The 21076-nt window shown below is 38.2% G+C and overlaps 1 protein-coding gene across 1 annotated transcript in view; it reads right to left on the bottom strand.

Annotated features, from left to right (window-relative positions):
- Positions 1 to 21076, bottom strand: part of RUNDC3B (RUN domain containing 3B) — a 154908-nt gene that overhangs the window by 85698 nt on the left and 48134 nt on the right. Inside the window, exons 3-4 of the mRNA XM_010839074.1 lie at positions 11375 to 11508; positions 1810 to 1895 (exon numbers count right to left, since the gene is read on the bottom strand). Coding sequence (XP_010837376.1) covers positions 1810 to 1895; positions 11375 to 11508 — 220 coding nt within the window. The remainder of the gene's footprint in view (positions 1 to 1809; positions 1896 to 11374; positions 11509 to 21076) is intronic.

Consider the following 21076-nt stretch of genomic DNA (forward strand, 5'->3'; position numbering starts at 1 on the left):
TCACCATCTGCAGTGATTTTAGAGCCCAGAAAAATAAAGTCAGCCACTGTTTCCACTGTTTCCCCATCTATTTCCCATGAAGTGATGGAACCATATCCCATGATCTTAGTTTTCTGAATGTTGAGTTTTAAGCCAACTTTTTCACTCTCCTCTTTCACTTTCATCAAAAAAGCTATTTAGTTGCTCTTCACTTTCTGCCTTAAGAGTGGTGTCATCTGCGTACCTGAGGTTATTGATATTTCTCCCGGCAATCTTGATTCCAGCTTGTGCTTCTTCCAGCCCAGCATTTTTCATGAAGTACTCTGCATATAAGTTAAATAAGCAGGGTGACAATATACAGTCTTGACGTACTCCTTTCCCGATTTGGAACCAGTCTGTTGTTCCATGTCCAGTTTTAACTGTTGCCTCTTGACCTGTATACACATTTCTCAAGAGGCAGGTAAGGTGGTCTGGTATTCCCATCTCTTTCAGAATTTTCCACAGTTTTTTGTGATTCACACAGTCAAAGGCTTTGGCATAGTCAATAAAGCAGAAATAGATGTTTTTCTGGAACTCTCTTGCTTTTTTGATGATCCAACAGGTGTAGGCAACGCCTAAGCAAAGATACTGTCATCTGTACCAGCTAGTCAGCTAAAACAATGTGTCACATTAAAGACCCAGATTTTCTAAAAATCCAAAATGTCAAACATGCCATCAGGACATGGAAATTAAAATTTTAGATATATGATTTCTGTGTATATATATATATATATATATATGCCTAATTTTCTCTGTCAGAACTGGCCTACAGTCACTCTCTTCCTTCAGAAATATGATTAACAAGGTAGAAATATGTATGGTAATTTAAAAGTGTCAAAGTCAGTGACGTCTGATAGAACCCTGTGCCATGAAGCACTGTTTTGCGTCCGTGCTGTCCAATTTGGTAGCCATTAACCACACAGGGCCAGTGAACACCTAAAGTGTGATAAAGCAACTGAAGAACTGAATCCGTAGTTTAATTTCTATTTTAATTTACTCAGTGGCATGTGGTTAGTGGCTACTATACTGAACAATACATATGTAGGATACTGAAATTATTTAATATTTTCATTTACAAATACTTTTGAAATGGAAAAAAGTGATTGCTTTAACAAAAGCCTTAAATATAGATTAGCAGAGCAGAGCTGAGTGGGCATAACTGTTGTCCTTATATAAATCTTTTCTCTATCATCATAAAGTGAAAGTCACTCAGTCATGTCTGACTCTTTGCAACCCCATGGACTTTACAGTCCATGAAATTCTCCAGGCCAGAATACTGGAGTGAGTAGCCTTTCCCTTTTCCAGGAAGAATCGTCATAAAAAGTTAATAAAGTCCTGTTTTGCATAATGTACTATCTCATAAATCTATACAACCTAAGGAGAACATTGGTATAGACTGCCCCAAAAACACAACTGAGTGATCATTAATTATATAAGAATTAAAGAAGTGAATGAAATAAATGTTGTGGTGTGGAAAGAGGAAGAAAGCAATAGGAAAAGTCTGTGGTCAGAATGAAACTTCAAGTGCTGAAAAAGTAAGAATCAAAACTTTTCAAAAAAAAGATATTCCAGGCATAATGTGAGGCCTGAAAAGATAAACCAAGGTGGAAGTATGTTTAGTTGAAAAACTGTATTTCCCTGAGAAGACAGTGGATTTATCTGAGAATTATAAAAAGGGAAAATAAAATAGGTGAGGACTTGAAAAACAAATAAGTCTTTATTCTATTTTTACTTCTAAGTCTTCAGGTGACTCTCTTAATATATATTTGAAAATTAAAAGGACTTTTAAACCTGGTTGTTTTGAAGTCTCTCAGAGCTGTAGAGATGTATTCAGACAAATGTTTTTCCATGAGTGCTACTCTGATCCAGGCTCTACCCTAAAAGGAAGAAGAAAGAATCAAACGTAAAGAAAAAATTAGAAATTAAAAAATTTTGTGTTCACTATGTCATCAAAAATATAAGCATTTAACATGCAAAGAATAACTCACTCAAACTGTGTATTTCATAAGACGAGGTAAATTTTAATTATATATAGTATATACTTTGTTTCTCTAAAGGGGTAGGGTAGAGCATGTCCAATTAACTTTCTAGCTTCTGAAGGGACAGAACCATCAAAATTGAGTTACTTGGGTTAGAGACTTCTTGTGAATTATATAAGGAAATCAAAAGACTCATCTCTTTACTTCAGTGCCGAAATCAACATGCTAATTGAAATGAGTCCCCTTATAAAACAAGAGGAAAAAGTCCGTTCTCATTAATAAAAATAATCCTCACACCACTTATTTAGTCTTTCCAGAGGGAAGTTTACACAACAAATAGTGAATCAAATTTCATTATTTATCATTTATCCAAATCATGAGTCACTGAATTTGGTGCCTCCAGAGCATTCTAAAAGATATTACCAGAAATTTAAACCAGAAAAAGCAAACACACAACAAAAAATATCCCAGAAGCATATCCTAGAATAAAATGACAGAAACACACAATTCTAACAAAATATGAATAATCTTACTTTTGAAAAGGGGTTAACAGCATTCAGTAGTTGGGACTAGTCAGTAAAGTTTTTTTTAATAAGCCAAAGCATTTATTCTGAACTTTTTGTTTAGAATGAAAGAATACTTGTTAGTGAGAATTTTATAATCCCATTATGTTCACTTCACTCAACCCTTTCACACCTCTCCAGAAAATCTATGAAGACTGACTATATAAAAATTCAAACCACTGTAATAGTAGCTAAGAATAAAGATGACACTAACCAATATATACATGATGGTCAACTACCAGTATAGAAAAAAAGCATTGAAATGCCTACACTCACAGAAATGTCTACAGTTCTAGTGATTTCCTCAAACTGTTGGACAGGAAGGACTGAAAGCAAGTTAATCCAGACAGTGGTAAAACCTGGCAGGCTAGAAACTGCAGGACTGTTTGGAACATGGGCGTGGTTAGCACGCCAGCCAATCACCCACCAACCTCCAAACCCCTTAGCTTGCCCTTGTGCTCAGTCAACTGCTTCTGCTGAGTAAGCCGAGGGGAATCTACAATTAGTTGTAGCTGATTGGAACAGAGGAAGGGAAGAGGCACACAACAGCCCTCGGTCTCAAGTTTCTTAAAATTTCATCTAAAAGACAGAGACTAGCAGTAGTGGCTTGAATCAAAAAGCTACATTCTAAAGCAGAAGCAGGGAAAGTTGCTCTGGAGAAAGTGTGCTATTGTTAGATAAGAAACGTGGGGGAAAGCCTTGCTTCCTGATTTACTCATTTCAAGCCATACAAAGCTGGGCTGCACCTCGCTTCCCCTCTTTGGATGTTTGTGCAATTCTGTTACACTGTCATAAGAAATGGTGCTGATTTTTAATGGTTTCTTTTCTTTCAACAAAAACAACAGAATACTTAAAGCTTGTTGGAATCCTCAACAGGGAAAAGCTGAAAAGCAGGTATAGGATTTTAGACCACATCAGTTAGGTAACGGTGAACCGCTGTAGGCTGTTGCTATTGTTTGGGAGACACAAATATTAGCCTGTTTGCCACTAAAGGTTTTGGGAAAAAAAAATTAATAAAAGTAGTCAACACTCCTTAAGAATGTAATTAATAAATGCTTGCCTCTGTATTAGACACATTAAGATATTTAATCCTCCTGAGAACTCCGTCAGTTACAATACTGTCCCTACTTTACTATATGAGGAAACAAAAACAGACACAACGAGAAGACAGGGGACTCATCTCACCACCAAACTGACCAACCTAACAGAGTTACTATCCCTCCTACTTCAGGGGGTGGACTGCAACTGTGTGAGAGAGGAAAAAGGCAAATTACAGAGTGGACAGAAGTATCTGCATTATATGTAACTGACAAAAGACTCTCATCTGTAAAATGCAAAGAATTCTTACAAATCTATAAGAAAAAGATAAATCCATTTAAAAATGGCCTGTAAGGGGAAGAGTTTAAACCAGAGAGTCAATTTCTTTAGTAGACATCAGAATATTTAGAAGTTTTCTTCTTTTTGTGTTAATTTTTATAAGTGGCATTTTTCAAAGAATTTGCTCATTTCATTTAAATTTTTTAATTTACAGGTGTGAAGTTATTTATACCTTGTCTTACAATTTTTAATGTTTGTAGAGTCTATGGGGTTTATCCTTCTTCATTACAGATATGGGTAATACATAACCTCTCTTTTGTTCCTTCTGGAGAGGGCACTGGCACCCCACTCCAGTACTCTTGCCTGGAAATTCCCATGGACGGAGGAGCTTGGTGGGCTGCAGTCCATGGGGTCGCTGAGGGTCAGACACGACTGAGCGACTTCACTTTCACTTTTCACTTTCATACATTGGAGAAGGAAACGGCAACCCACTCCAGTGTTCTTGCCTGGAGAATCCCAGGGACGGGGGAGCCTGGTAGGCTGCCCTCTATGGGGTCGCGCAGAGTCAGGGACATGACTGAAGCGACTTAGCAGCAGCAGCAGCTTTTGTTCCTTCTAGTAGCCTTGCTAGAAACTTAGCAGTTATAGTAATCTTTTTAAAAACACCAACTTTTGGTTTTGTTGATTTTCTTCTAGTGTACAATTGTTTCAGTTTAATTGAATTTTTATTCTTCATTACTTCTTTCCTTCTACTTTGGGTTTATTACTTTTTAAAAAAGTTTCTTGAGATGAAAGCTTTGATAACAGATTTTCTGCCTTTTTCTTAAAATACATAAAAGCCTACTTAAACTTCTCCTTTAAGTACAATTTTTATATGTTATATTTTCATTATCATTACTAAGTATGTTTTAATTTCATGTGTAATTTCTTCTTTCATTCATCAGTTATTTAGAAAGTCTTCCCAACTTCAACTTAAATAAGCCTAGTTAATTCTTTGTTATGGATTCTACTGTGGTTAGAGAACATTATATTTATATTTGTTTATATTTCAATCCTCTGAAATTCACTGATGTGCATTAGAACTTAGCAAACAACTGATTACTGTACAAGTTCATTAAGAATGAATATTCTGTAGTTTCCGATTTTGATTTTCTTATATACTCCAGTTCTCTAGTATTAATTTTTATTTATATTTTCTTCATATTATAATAACTTAAAAGTCCATTATCTGCATCTCCCACAAGTCTGTTTCAATTTTATTTTTTACATTTCTTAGTTTTGTTCATTCAACCTTGTTTCCTGATATGCTTGGTGATTTTTGATTAAATATTAGACATTGCGGAAGAAAATTTGCAGCAACTTTAATGCTACCTTTCTCTACAGTAGATTTACTTTTCTTCTGGTAGACAGAGTGTATTTGAAAACCACCTTGTACCACTTAAGGCACCACTTTTAGGGTTCTGGGGTGCTGGTTTTCATCTGAATTTCCCTAACTCCCAAGGAACAGCCTTTCTGGGGTCTCAAAGGCCTGGAGTGTTTACAGGGCCCCTTCAATTTGTTTCACTTCCAGGTTTGGGGCCATCACAGTAAAGAATTAGGGATAGGAAAAGTGGAGTGGTAGTTAAAAGAGGAGGCAGATTTATGAATCAGTAAGAGAAAATGAACATAAAAGTGGCCTCTTTGCAATACTGTATCTTACTGTAAAGTTCCAGTATTTGGTAACTCTGGTGTATCTATGATTAACACCCTCTCTCTCTGCCTCTGCCTCTTTCAGTAGAAAATCTGGCTAACCACCATCTAGGACAAAACACTGACAAGGTAAGCTTCTGAACAAGGAAAAAGTAAGAAGAAGATGAGACCAGGAAAAACTAGGCAGAATTAGGGACATAAATCATCATAATGTATTAAGGGCTACACTCACAGTTCTGTCACAGTATAGGTGCTCAGTGAAAATTTATCAGCTGGAGGGATGCATGGGTATATGAGTGGTTGATGTGATTAGTATATTCAGAAGTTATAATATGTTACAATCATATTGAATAGAAGGAATACATAGGGTGAGCAACCACAAACTAGGAAAGCCTAACACAGCCTTAAATAAGAATTTAAAAAATGAGAACGCTCTTAAAAATAAAGGAAAAGAAAATTCACACAAGATATGTAGGAAGAAGGAAGAACTCAACAACAATAGAGAGTTCATACTTTTAGGCCAGAGACTATCTAAAGAGGAAGAAGGCTATCTTGAACTTGAAATCAGCTGGGATACTAAGAAAATCCAATGGAAATATCTGCAAAATAACCAACAATAGTAACTAAGGATCCAATTTCAGTGGACCTTCTGTCAAAGGTCATGTATTAATATTATGCTTACAAGTAACTGGCCCACATTAGCAGATGGATAAGTTCAGAAGCAAGCAAAATAGGTACCTGTTGATATGAAGTTATTTTTTTCACAAAGCTAATTCTAGCCTGACACCTAAATAAGCTGATGTACAGAAATCCTTTGTCCCCAAATTCCTGCATATTATACTTTTTATTTTTGGCTGCACTGGTGGGCCAGCGGGATCTTCTTTCCCTAACCAGGGATCAAATCCATGCCGTCTGCAGTGGAAACAGAGTGGTAACCACTGAACTGCCAGGGAAGATCCCTTGTATGCTGTAGAAAGAAGAGCTGCAAATACGGCTGCAATGTAAAGATTACAGTCACAATCTTCAATTCAAATATTCTACTTCACTGACAGGCTATGGATAGGCCCTGTGGAAAATGAGGTCAACTAGTCACAGACTAAGCAAAGAAAGGGAATGTCTACATTTTACAGGTCTCAGATTACGGTGACTAAGGTCACATCTCTTATGGCAGCAAGTTTCTACAATGTGAATCTCAGCTGTTCAGTGATACGAAGACACAGGCAATCCTGATTCAATCAATCAATTTAGAGAATGTCTCTGGGCTGAATTAATCTTTGGGCCACAGGGCATCCTGTCTTCCACTATTTAAAATGTTCATATAACCCTAAAAGTGTAATCAGAATGAATCTGGTTTCTTAAATAGAAATCAAAAATGAATATCTTAGTTTTGGTCCCAAGCCTACTGAGTTACACACTGTTTAAAATATAAGTTTGGTGCTCAGGTTCTGGTACGGTTTCCCAAGTATCAAGGCTGGATAAGAGTGTTATACATGCTAGCAGTCACTCCGAACTGCAGTTCAAAGGCTCAGTAAACCTGCCCCCTGAGATATCTGTTTAATCCTTCAATCCTGACACCTGGCAGATGTGATTCACTGAGTAGATTAAGTACTTTGCTCTTTGCACTACAATGAAGAAAGACAGGTGTAATCTTTGCCTGCAGACTTTTCCAGACAAGTAGTAGATCTTTCTTCCCCCACAAGTATGAATAAATGGAGGCTTCTCTGGTGGCTCAGATGGTAAAGAGTCTGCCTGCAATGAGGCAGACCTGAGTTCGATCCCAGGGTTGGGAAAATCCCCTGGAGGAGGAAATGGCAACACACTCCAGGATCCTTGCCTGGGGATGGACTCTGTTTGAGGCCTGAGCAAAATAAAGATATAAAAACAGGATTTAGAAGGTGATTGTTCTGTGGTGTTTTGATACTCAATACCAGTTTTTTACAGAATAAATATTAACCCATCTCTGCTGGGCAGCATCTTGCTGTGTAGGGCCTACTCCCAAGGCTTATTAAGAGAGCTGGTCAGCTGGAGTTTCGGATTCTTTGGTCCACCCAGGTCAAGAGCACTACATTTCCAGTGTTTCTTACCTTCTCAATTATCTTTTGTATTTTGGTATATGCTAGTTATAGAAATATATTCTCCCCTATACTGAAGGGGTTTAGAATACACTTGTCATGTTAATCTCTCCTGCTTTTAATTTGAAAATAAGAAAATAAAGTTTCTGTATCACTGGGGTAACTTCTATTAATATAATCCCTTATGATTATACAGTGGAAGTGACACATAGATTCAAGGGATTAGATCTAATAGACAGTGCCTGAAGAACTATGGGTGGAGGTTCCTAGCATTGTACAGGAGGTGGTGACAAAAACCATCCACAAGAAGAAGAAATGCAACAAGGCAAAATGGTCGTCTGAGGAGGCCTTATAAATAGCTGAGAAAAGAAGAGACGCTAAAGGCAAAGGAGAAAGGGAAAGATACACCCATCTGAATGCAGAGTTTCAAAGAATAGCAAGAAGAGATAAGAAAGCCTTCCTAAGTGAATACTGCAAAGAAACAGAGGAAAACAACAGAATGGGAAAGACTAGGGAACATTTCATGCAAAGATGGGCACAATAAAGGACAGAAATGGGATGGACCTAGCAGAAGATATTATAGGTGGCAAGAATACACAGAAGAAGAACTATACAAGAAAGATGTTCATGACCCAGATAACCACGATGGTGTGATCACTCACCTAGAGTCAGACATCTTGCAATGTGAAGTCAAGTGGGCCTTAGGAAGTATTGCTACAAACAAAGCTAGGGGAAGTGATGGAATTCCAGCTGAGATATTTCAAACCCTAAAAGATGACGCTGTGAAAGTGCTGTACTCAATACAGAAGCAAATTTGGAAAAGTCAGCAGTGGCTACAGGACTGGAAAAGGTCAGTTTTCATTCCAATCCCAAAGAAGGGCAATGCCAAAGAATGCTCAAGCTACCATACAGTTGCGCTCATTTCACATGTTAGCAAGGTAATGCTCAAATCCTTCAAGCTAGGCTACAACATTACATGAACCGAGAACTTTCAGATGTACACGCTGGACTTAGAAAAGGCAGATGAACCAGAGATCAAATTGCCAACATCCACTGAATCACAGAAAAAGCAAGAGAATTTCAGAAAAACATCTACTTCTGCTTTATTGACTATGCCAAAGCCTTTGACTGTGTGGATCACAACAACTGTGGAAAATTCTGAAAGAGATGGGAATACCAGACCACCTGACCTGCCTCCTGAGAAACCTGTATGCAGGAAGAAGCAATAGCTAGAACCAGACATGGAACAACAGGCTGGCTCCAAATTGGGAAAGGAGTACTTCAAGGCTGTATATTGTACCCTGCTTGTTTAACTTATATGCAGAGTACATTATGTGAAATGCCAGGCTAGATGAATCACAGGCTGGAATCAAGACTGCCAGGGGAAATATCCATAACTTCAGATATGTAGATGACACCACCCTAATGGCAGAAAGCGAAGAGGAACTAAAGAGTCTCTTGATGAAGGTGAAAGAGGAGAGCAAAAAAGCTGGCTTAAAATGCAACATTTTCAAAAAACTAATCTCATGGCATCTGGTCCCATCACTTCATGGCAAATAGATGGGGAAACAATGGAAACAGCGACAGACTTTATTTTCTTGGGCTCCAGAATCACTGCGGACAGTGACTGCAGCCATGAAACTAAAGGCACTTGCTCCTTGAAAGAAAAGCTACGACAAACCTAGGCAGTGTTTTAAAAAGCAGACACATCACTTTGTCGACAAAGGTCTGTATAATTAAAGCTATGGTTTTTTCAACAGTCATGTATGGATGTGAGAGTTCAACCATAAAAAAGGATGAGCGCTTAAGAATTGATGCTTTTGAACCTTGATGCTAGAGAAGTCTCTTGAGAGTCCCTTGGACAGCAAGGAGATCAAACCAGTCACTTCAAAAGGAAATCAAGCCCGAATATTCACTGGAAGAACTGATGTTGATGCTGAAGCTCCAATATTTTGGCCATATAATGTGAAGAGCCAGCTCACTGGAAAAGACCCTGATGCTGGGAAAAAAAGACCCTGATGCTGGAAAAAAAAAAAAGAGGGCAGGAGGAGAAGGGGGAAACTAAGCATGAAATGGGTGGATGGCATCATTGAGTCAATGAACATGAGTCTGAGCAAACTCTGGGAGAGAGTGAAGGACAGGGAAGCTTGGCATGCTGTAGTCCATGGGGTCACAAACAGCTGGACATGACTGAGCGACTGAACAAGTCTTTTCACCTTAACTTACAGAAGCCAAGATACAAACTCAGTTAAGATGCAAAAGAGAATTCAAATTGCACATTTTAAAAACCTGTATTCAATCAGACAATTAGAAAGTAAATAAATGAATAAATTTAATAGTTCAAGAAAATGGAGGCCAAAAGACCACTAAGATAACAATTGTGACAAAAATGAAATCTGCTAAAGTAAAAAAGAAACAAAAGAGATTTAAACATCTATGAGAAAAAATTTTTTACAAAAAAACTAGTCATCATAGTTGACTTAGAAATAAAGACATTTATTGACTTCAATGTATCCCCTATTGGCTCAGACAGTAAAGAGTTTGCCTGCAATACAGGAGACTCGGGTTTGATCCCTAGGTCGGGAAGATCCCTAGAGGAGGGAATGGCAACCTCACTCCAGTATTCCTGCCTGGAAAATCCCATGGACAGAGGAAGCTGGAGGGCCCCAATCCATGGAGTTGCAAAAAGTCAGACATGACTAACACACCAACTTAAAAACATTACACATTCCATTAAACAAGAGAAATACATTTTTGTTAATATTAACGTTATCAGAAAAGTCTTTTAAGTCCTAGGAAGCTATCAAGCTTGTGAATTACACTCTAAGTTTTCCCAAATTCTCATTTTTACCTGAAAGCTTTAATTTTAATGTTGGCAACAAATATTGTCAAGCTGTTCTTGTCAGAACAGACTTACTTCATTCATCTTTATTTAAGGACTGTCTACAAATGCCTAAGTCAAGAAAGCTATAGTTTGAATGTTTTTCTTTCAAGTAAAAATACTATTACACAACAAGAGCATCTAGTTCAGCTAACAATTCAAACAATTGCACGAGCACTTTTCCTCGAGACAACCACCGTGTTTCAGTATGCTGCCGAAATGCTTTATGCATGCTCCCCACTGTGTCACTCAAAATACTAAGAAGAAAGGCTTCCAAAGGCTGAGATTTAATTAAATTAATAATGTCTACCACTATAGACATTAAGTGAAAGTGGATTTTTTTTTTTAAGACTGAGTGCATGACGAGGAAGAACTCAATGACTACTAGAATAGTTTGATGCCACTGTTTTACTTGATGCCAAGGCAGCAGCAATTTTACCTACCACTGCTTCTGCACCAGTAATGCGATAGCAACCCGGTGCAACAGGCAAATCACATCTGGAATTACGTGAACACAGTCTGACACGTGGACTGCCAGTGCAGGACACGAAGAGCTGCTGAAACTTCACAGACTGGGAAATATTTCACCGTGCTTCTCAAAAAAGAAACTCACAGTGACCAGCTTCATGCCTTCTTGCTACTTATAAGGCAACAGAGAAGATTCAAGAGCACTCTAAAATAACTAGTAAAAAACAAAAAAATTAAGCCTCTGAAAGATGTTCAATTTGGTCAAGTGCTTAATTTCAACAAAGAAAGGAAATATTGTATACAGCAGGGAGCTTGAGTTCTCTGTTTGGGTCAAATGCTCAGGCAGAGAGCACACGCACACCCTGCACATTCCTACTGAGGTCTTACCTTAGCTCTGGAGGAACTGACATGTTCCATATTCTCAATGCTGCAGATACAGTTCTGTGAAACTTTCCGGCAAGCCACTCTGATATAGTCCCAGAAGCTACGAGGACTTCCGTAACCAAACCAGGTTACTTGACCTTCAGGAGACAAATTGTAACACAAAATAAAAAGAAAACCAGACTAGTAACTCAAAATGCAAGAGCAACAAAATAAAGGGCAGTAGAGTGTGAGATTGTAGAAAGGACACTGATTTGGGGGTCAAAAAGCCTTAAATCTGGTCCCTTTCTAACTTTACCTACTTGTGTGATTTTGGGCCATCTATTTAATGGATCTGGATCGTAGTTTTCTCAACAATACAATCAGAGTAAATGAAGCAAAAAGGGCCTAGACACTAAACACAATTGTCTGCAGGTTAATATCCTATTATTCTAACATAGTCTTCCAGAGACCACACAGTTAGCCTTCCTTGTGCTTTCAGTTAAGCTTTCATTTAAATCGCACCTTTGCCATTTACTGGCTGTGTGACCCCAGGCAAGTTAATTAACCTTTCTGAACACTTTTCTTGACTCTAAAAGGGGACTAGTTGGAGTAACCACTTTATGAGTATTCTCTAAATCAAATAAAACAATGCCTGAGTAACACATGAGTAATCCTGAGTAATGCCTGATTAATGAGTATTGAGTACGAGTAATGAGTATTGAGTAATGCCTGAGTATTCAGGGTATAGTATTCTCTGAATCAAATACAACAATGCCTGAGTAATGCCCGAGTAGTCCTGAGCATAGGACTTGGCACATAAAAGTACTGTACAAAAAGAAGGATAATAAAAAAGGAAAAAAATGTTACCTCTTGCATCCTAAACCTTTCTCTTCTTGGAAAAACAGAAAAAAATTTAAAAGGCGACACTTTTTCTCCTCTTCAGAGGGATACTTCCAAGAAATGAAACAACATGTAGCCTGTAAGTACCTATCAACAGCAGGAACCATACACTGACTAACCATTACCACCCATTCACTACCATTCTACCCAAACCTTCATCCGTCATTCACCTGCTCACTTCTAGTCAACAACCCATGACAAGTCCTTAGGCACTTACCATTCTAATCTTCCAGACCTGGATAACTACGTCTGTGTTCAAGAACAAATGTTCTTTTGTGTGTATTAATATTTCAATGCAGGACTTTGGGTAATAAGTCCATGGGACCAATTTTGTACTCTGAATATTTTTAAATGGGATATGAGAGACATCTTAGTATTTCTTCAGTTTTCTGAAATAATTATTCTTACCTAGGGAAGCTGTTCAATCTTAAGAAATAGTAGCTTTTATATTTTAAAACCTCTGCTTCTTTATTTTGAAGTAACATTTATTGATCTCAATTTTCTTTTCCCCAGTAACATGTTCTCTCTAAGCAACATTAAGAAGTATAAAAGTGTTCTTGTCCACATGCAGCATTTTAGGAACAATGTCTGAAATATCTGAGTGGTGTCCAACCACGGCAACACCTAAGAATAACTAGGCTTCTTTTAAAAAGTACTCATGTCTGGGCTCCACCCAAACTAAATAATCAGAATCTTTGGGGGTGGGCCTAGGCATTGCTATTGTTAAAAGATTCCTCTGGTATTTCTAATAATATAGTTAATCAACCAAGGGAAAGATCACATGTCACGATAGGTAATCCCTATTCCTCATGCAGGACATTTCAAAGGCCTCCTCTTTTTGTAAGCCGCATGTGATCTCTACAGCAAGTCACTCCTCCCTACGAGCTGGCCTAACATCCTGAGCTTACACTTATAGTTACCTGCTTACTTGATTGCCTCACACATGAGATGGTAAGGTCACTAAGGCAGAGACTATATCTTATTTGTCTTTAATTCTATCTCTAGCACTTGACACAGTGCTTGTCTCACAGCAGGCATTTAATAAATATTTATTAAAACAAATCGACTGGTTAATCCACACTGCTGCTGTTGCTAAGTCGCTTCAGTTGTGTCCGACTGTGTGTGACCCCATAGATGGCAGCCCACCAGGTTCCCCCGTCCCTGGGATTCTCCAGGCAAGAACACTGGAGTGGGTTGCCATTTCCTTCTCCAATGCATGAAAGTGAAAAGTGAAAGTGAAGTCGCTCAGTCATGTCCGACTCTTAGCGACCCCATGGACTGCAGCCTACCAGGCTCCTCCATTCATGGGATTTTCCAGGCAAGAGTACTGAAGTCGGGTGCCATTAACCAGATCTTAATTGCAAATCATATAAAAATTTGAATCTTAAAAATCTAATTAGGATCTTTTTACAGTAACAGCTCAGTGACAATCTGGTATCAAGATGTCTGCATACTACATTACAAACATCAAATATTCTGGACAAAAATATTTACCTTTATAAAAATACAAAACCATGGACACATCCCTACTCAAACATCATTATATAACTCAAATGTCTCTTCAGTAATGAAATCTTGCTGGCAAAAGATAGAAATCTATAGGAATATTTTAGGGCAATTTTCATGTTATCAATTTGTTAGCCATTTGGAGAAGAGACAGGATGTCTAATGTTAAGAATGTGGGCTTTTGAGTCAAGACCAGAACACAGCACTTTCTAGACGTGCAATCTTAAGCAAATGACTTTTCATTCTACCAACTTGAGTTTCTTCTATGAACTGATAATAATGGTAGTATCTACATGATAACACTGTCATGAGGATTAGATAATGTATGTGCAGCAATTACTATATAGCCTAATACAGATGTTAATAATCATTATTACTTTTATTACTATCATACAAAGAGTTAAGAGATCCAAGCTCCCCTTGCATTACAAAATAGCAATGAAACACATAGTGAAGTTTTTCCCTTTACTTGCTTAGAATCTAGAAAAATCTTTAAAATTTACTCCCTAATCCAACCTTTTCCCAGATCAACCATCCTAAATTGACCTCCCTAAAGTCTAGTCTTGGTTAATTTCTTTAGCTTCTACTAATGGAGATCATCCCACAATTTAAAAATGAGGACTACCAACCACACTTCTCTCAATAAATGGACTACCATACACTGGAAGCAATCATGAAGGGAGAATCACAAGGCTTCTCTGGTAACTTTATTTTAAACCTTCTCATAAGTTTGATGGGGCTGAGGAAAAAATTATGAGAAATTTCAAAGTAGAGCTGTTGAAAATTTAAAAAAAGTAACAAAGTCCCTTATCGATGGGTAGGTAGGGATGACTCAGTAATCCCACTACTGGGCATATTTCCAGACATTCTCTCTTTTTCAGAGAGAACCATAATTCAAAACAACACACGCACCCCAATGTTCCCTGTAGCACTACTTACAACAGGCAGGACATGGAAGCAACCTAAATGTCCAGCAATAGGGGAATGGACAGAGAAGCTGTGGTACATATATAGAACGGAATATTACCAACCATAAAAAGGAATGAAACTGGATCATCTGTAGAGACATGTGTGGACCTAGAGGCTATCATACCGAGTAAGGTAAGTTACAAAGAGAAAAAAATAATATATTAACGCATATGTGTAGAATCCAGAAAAATGGTATAGATGATCTTATTTGCAAAACAGAAACAGAGACACAGACACAGAGAACAAACATATGGAGCCAAGAGGGGAAGAAGTGGGGTGGGATGAAGTGGGAGTTTGGGATTGACATATATACACTACTGGTAATATGTATAAAATAGATAAGTGGTGAAAACTTAATAAATAGCTCAGGGAACTCTACTCAGTGCTCTGGGGCCACCTAAATGGGAAGGAAATCCCCAAACGAGGGGATATATGTATACGTACAGCTGATTCTCTTTGCTGCACAGTGGAAACTAACACAGCATTGTGAAGCAACTACACTCCAGTAAAAATTACCTTAAAGAAACAGAGTCCCCTTTTGGAGGAGAGGAAACAAAGATACGGAAAAACTAAATATCTAGGCTTAGGTTATACAGAGAAGGAATGGATGCTAAATCCTTCAGACTCCTGCTGTGTGTATGATATGCTGTCTACAGGACTTTCACCCACGAGACAATGACAAGATTTCCTAGATAAGAAACTAAAGAAACTGAGAAACTAACCAATTAACAGCATGACACGTCACCGTGACTTGCAGGGCCTTACGCTGAAGCTGAAGCTCCAGTACACTGGCCACCTGATACAAAGAGCTGACTCATTAGAAAAGACCCTGATGCTGGGAAAGACTGAAGGCAGGAGAAGAGGATGACAGAGGATGAGACAGTTGGATGGCATCACCAACTCAATGAACATGAGTTTGAGCAAGCTCCAGGAGGTGGTGAAGGACAGGGAAGCCTGGCGTGCTGCAGTCCATGGGGTTGCAAAGAGTTGGACACAACTTTGCGACTGAACAACAAAGTATACCAGTCACAGCATCTTCACAACACTTCCACCTACTCGAGAAATGAGATGAGAGCATGACTGGCTTGATTCTGCCTGCCTTACTCTTTCATGTGCATTGTTTTCAAAATGAATTTGTTAAATCAAGACCCTGAATTTTTCACATTCAGAATGATGTGCTTTGGTTAGGAGAAGGTGGGGTCTTTGTTAGAAACTCCAAATGAACTCTCATGTAAATTGTCCATATATCCTAGGATTTTAAGTAAGTAATTTCTGCATCTATAAAAACGGTTGAGGTTAATTAAGAATAACAGAAGTGTTCAATTGGTTATTTGAATTATTATTACTTGAACATTGCTTGTACTTACATACAGATTAACTGTTAGCAAAAGATGTACTTGGGGTTATTAGTCTGTAAAACCTATATTCAACAGGAAAATTTAAAAAGTTACAAGCTGACCATGCCTTTAAAAATAATTGCTGAGGTAATAAATAATCACTCCAAAGATATTCTTATTTCCTTTAAAAATAGCCACAAAAGCAAATCACATAGCAAGGAACCGACTAGCCTATATTTTGAAGAAATTTTATTCAGGAGAAGAAACATGCTATCACTAACTGAATTCTCTTTTTAATGTTGGCAACAAGTACAGATGTATAAAGTGCTTTCAATTTTATATGTATTTTTAGAAGTTGACTTTTTATCAAAGTTACACAAACTTTTCAATACTTATTTCCAACCCATTGATCTGACTCTAATTCATTTCAGGCACAGAAATAAGAGGTGAAAGTTTGCTAGACTAAAAGGTGATCTGCTACTAACCAGATACATGATGTCTTTCCCACTAAACTGCCTATTTTCAAGCACCTTAAAATGGCCTGTGATCACTAAGGTCTAACATTATTTTAAATTGCTCTTTTATATTACCTCACTTGAATAATGTAGATATTCACGTCATGCAGAGTATTTGTGTTTTGTTCTTACGTTATTTTATGGCCAGATGAAATCTTCTAAAAACTGAAATTTCCTAAGTGATTCTCTATTTAGTAGTGGATGACAACACATCATCTTTTGGTAATATATAAATTAATCTGTTAAATGACTTTCTTTCTCCACTCTTTGTATTGTGCTTAGTTTTGTGAAGAGCTGACTGAAGTTTTGTTAGTGCCACAATACATCACCTGGATGACAACATCAAAGACTATGTATAGTCCAAAGACTTGGACCTGCCATTTATCTAGACAAGCGATAAAAGACAGCGCCATCAAATTTTAAAAAGCCACTCTAATATCACTGCCCCTTGGAAGAAAAGCTATGACAAAACTAGACAGTGTTTTAAAAGGCAGAGACATCACTTTGCCAACAAAGGTCCACATAGTCAAAGGTATGGTTTTTCCAGTAGTCATGTACGGATGTGAGAGCTGGACCATAAAGAAGGCTGCATGCTAAAGAAGTGATGCTTTCAAACTGTGGTGCTAGAGAAGACTCTTGAGAGTCCCTTGGACAGCAGGACATCAAACCACTCAATCCTAAAGGAAATCAAGCCTGAATATTCATTGGAAGAACTGACGCTGAAGCTGATATTCACTGGCTACCTGATGCGAAGAGTTGACTCATTGGAAAAGACCCTGACACTGGAAAGACTGAAGGCAGGAGGAGAAGGGGACAACAGAAGATGAGATGGTTGGATGGCATCACTGACTCAATGGACATGAGTTTGAGCAAACTTTGGGAGACAGTGAAGGACAGGGAAGCCTGGCGTGCTAGAGTCCATGGGGTCGCAAAGAGTCGGACACGACTGAGCAACTGAACAACAAAAATATCACTGCAAAAGCTTCAGATACTTCAAGGAAACTAATTACTTGTGGATTTATATTGTTGCCAACATATTTAGATTGTTTAACTTTGCACTGTCAATTCTATAGTGTGTGTGTGCGTGTGCAGTTGCTTCAGTTGTGTCAGACTCTTTGCAACCCTATGGACCATAGCCCACCACAGGCTCCTTTGTCCATGGGATTTTCCTGGCAAGAACACTGGAGTGAGTTGCCATTTCCTCCTACTGGGGGGATCTTCCCAACTCAGAGATTGAACCCACGTCTCCTGTGTCTCTTGCACTGCAGGCGGATTTTTTACCACTGAGTTGCCGGGGAAGCAGGAATCTTACATTTCTTCCTGCTAATTTATGAAAATTAGTTTAAAATTTTTTAAACAGAGAAAATTCCCATTTCTGCAAAAGATCAGAATCTTGTCCTTTAAAAAAAAGGCACTACTATTAGCTGAAGTTCACATTTACTAGACCACCCAGTGCTGAAAGTACAATGGTGACCTTGATTAATTTTCTAGATAAAGTTTCATGTTAATGTTCTAAAAAAAAAAGAATATAAACACTTGAACTAACTTTAATTACACTTTCAGCTGATGTGAATAACTCTGAGTCTAGATGAGATACTCAACTGTACTTATACAGCTACTCTATGTTACTTATGCCTCAAATCGTTCAGCAACTATGAATCACAGTTACCAATCTATAAAATGTAATCATTATCCTTTGGTACTGACGATGTCTTGTTCATTGGTAAGGAATTTATCACAAACGAACTTCTAAACCATACCACAGTTTATACCATAAAACTTAGCCAATTCTTAATCTCCCAAACCAACAAAGAAAATGAAGATAATCAGGTTCACCAGAAATCTAAAAACTGAATTTGACTTATAGGCTTTTTTATCCTAGTAATTTTGCCATCTTTTGAAGCAGAGTACAAAGGTTTTGCGTTCTTCTTCCACCCGCATTTTTAATATAAGGCTTAGAACACTGGTAGACGGAATTAAGACCATGAAGGCTGACATCCACACAGAGTCACATATCAAAGCACAGGCCTGAAGAAAAGGAGTGTAATGTTTCAGCAGTGACTAAGGTTATATACAAGGGACCTAAATTGTTTAAAGTGATTGTGGGTATCAGGTTGAGGAAATGAGAACATACTGTTTTTCTATTTCTACCTGTCTTACTATAAGTGATCTTTAAAAATAACAACTATGTACTTCTTTTCTAAGTCAAAAATATAATAAAAGGCATTAGCATGAGGCCTAGCAGTGCTTTGTATACAGCAGGAATACAATAAAAAAAAAATTCAAATAAGTGAGTTAAGGCATATACTCTACCTTGAAGAAAGGAAACTAAAGAATATAGTCCCACTAGTGGTTTAAGACCAGCAGTGGCTGCTGACAGCACCCATGTATGTTTTACTGAGTAACTCTGGAAAATTCACAGCTTCCCTGAGCCCCAGTTTGCATGTAATTCAAATATTACTACACAGAACTTACAAACTGAGAAAATAACCAGTAAGTCTTATATTAGTGATTGTATAGTAAAATACAAATAACACAGATACAGATGATTAATAAAATTGTGCTTAAAACCAGGAAACTTAATAGAAATACAGAGGGGGTCATGTAGAAGAATAAATGGAGTATTATATTGTGTGGGTTAACAAAAGGCTTTTAATTTAAAAATCAGCATAAGCATAGTTCTGCCCTCTGGATTAACAAAAGCAGAAAGCTTTGCAAAACCCATGCAATGTACTAAGAAAGATCACTTAACTGATACAGCCCTCCCCAGTAAGTCAGTGGCGGGAGACATCACCAGCATAGAGTACCTTGAAGAGGTATTTGCAGATGAGACAGCCATCGGCAACTTTGGGAACTCTCTTTAAAAAAATAAACAACAACACAGAAATATTTCAGAAACCTGACATCAAGTTTACAAAAGCAAACTGAACAGCCCCAATAAGATAGCTACAAATAATCTTGATGCAGTAAACATCACTTACATCTATTACATAAGATGAACTCAATTAAGATGAACATGGGCTCTACTCAGCATGGAAATCAAACTGGTCTCTTTGTAGCCTATTCTGTTGGAGAGGCTGGGGTGGGTAAGTTACAAAAGAGAGAAGCTACTGTTCCCTGTTTATTTTCATCTCCATTACTGCTCCCCAAAATTAACAAGCTGATAATGAAAGAATGCAAAATGAACAAGCTGCTGCTGCTGCTGCTAAGTCGCTTCAGTCGTGTCCGATTCTGTGAGACCCCATAGACTGCAGCCCACCAGGCCCTGCCCTCGTCCCTGGGATTCTCCAGAAAAGAACACTGGAGTGGGTTGCCATTTCCTTCTCGAATGCAGGAAAGTGAAAAGTGAAAGTGAAGTCGCTCAGTCGTGTCCAACTCCTAGTGACCCCATGCACTGCAGCCCTCCAGGCTCCTCCATCCATGGGATTTTCCAGGCAAGAGTACTGGAGTGAGCCTTCTCCAAAATGAACAAGAAGCCTGATGAATTTGCTAGCCTTGCACCTCAGAATGTATACAAATGGCTAGGAAAGTTGCTCACTTATTGAACTACATGACTCAGAAAGTTAACTTTACAAATAACTGTTCTTTTTTACTGTTAAACTTTTCAAAAAGTTATAAAATTCATTTTAAGGAGCAGTTCTCTCTTTTATCAGTTTAAGAAGAGATAAAGTTTACATATTTTTTCTGAATCATGAGAACAGCACTTAATTATTTAGTAAAATAATCCTTAGTTTAACCAATGTTGACTAAATGCCTACTTTATGCAAAAACACTGTTTTTCCTACAGCTTCAAATTATTGTTTAACAATCACCATTTGGAAAAGTACTATAAATTCTTGCCTATGTTTTTTGGCATTTGGTAGAATTATACAGGAACACTCCAAAGTCAAATTTCTGAAGACATACTCCCCACAGATGGTATCTTCTTTCATAAGCAAACACTGAAATTTCAATAGGACATGGTCCCAGTTCAGTTCAGTCGCTCAGTCGTGTCCGACTCTGCAACCCCATGAATCGCAGCAGGCCAGGCCTCCCCGGCATTCACCAACTCCCAAAGTTCACCTGAGTGAACTCAGTGAGTTCATATAGTGAACTCAGGTCCATTGAGTCGGTGATGCCATCCAGCAATCTCATCCTCTGTCGTCCCCTTCTCCTCCTGCCCCCAATCCCTCCCAGCATCAGAGTCTTTTCCAATGAGTCAACTCTTCGCATGAGGTGGCCAAAGTACTGGACTTTCAGCTTTAGCATCATTCCTTCCAAAGAAATCCCAGGGCTGATCTCCTTCAGAATGGACTGGTAGGATCTCCTTGCAGTCCAAGGGACTCTCAAGAGTCTTCTCCAACACCACAGTTCAAAAGCATCAATTCTTGGGTGCTCAGCCTTCTTCACAGTCCAACTCTCACATCCATACACGACCACAGGAAAAACCATAGCCTTGACTAGACGAACCTTTGTTGGCAAAGTAATGTCTCTGCTTTTGAATATGCTATCTAGGTTGG

The sequence above is a fragment of the Bison bison genome, unplaced genomic scaffold (assembly GCF_000754665.1).
Source record: "Bison bison bison isolate TAMUID 2011002044 unplaced genomic scaffold, Bison_UMD1.0 scf7180017864109, whole genome shotgun sequence".
Taxonomy (NCBI): domain Eukaryota; kingdom Metazoa; phylum Chordata; class Mammalia; order Artiodactyla; family Bovidae; genus Bison; species Bison bison.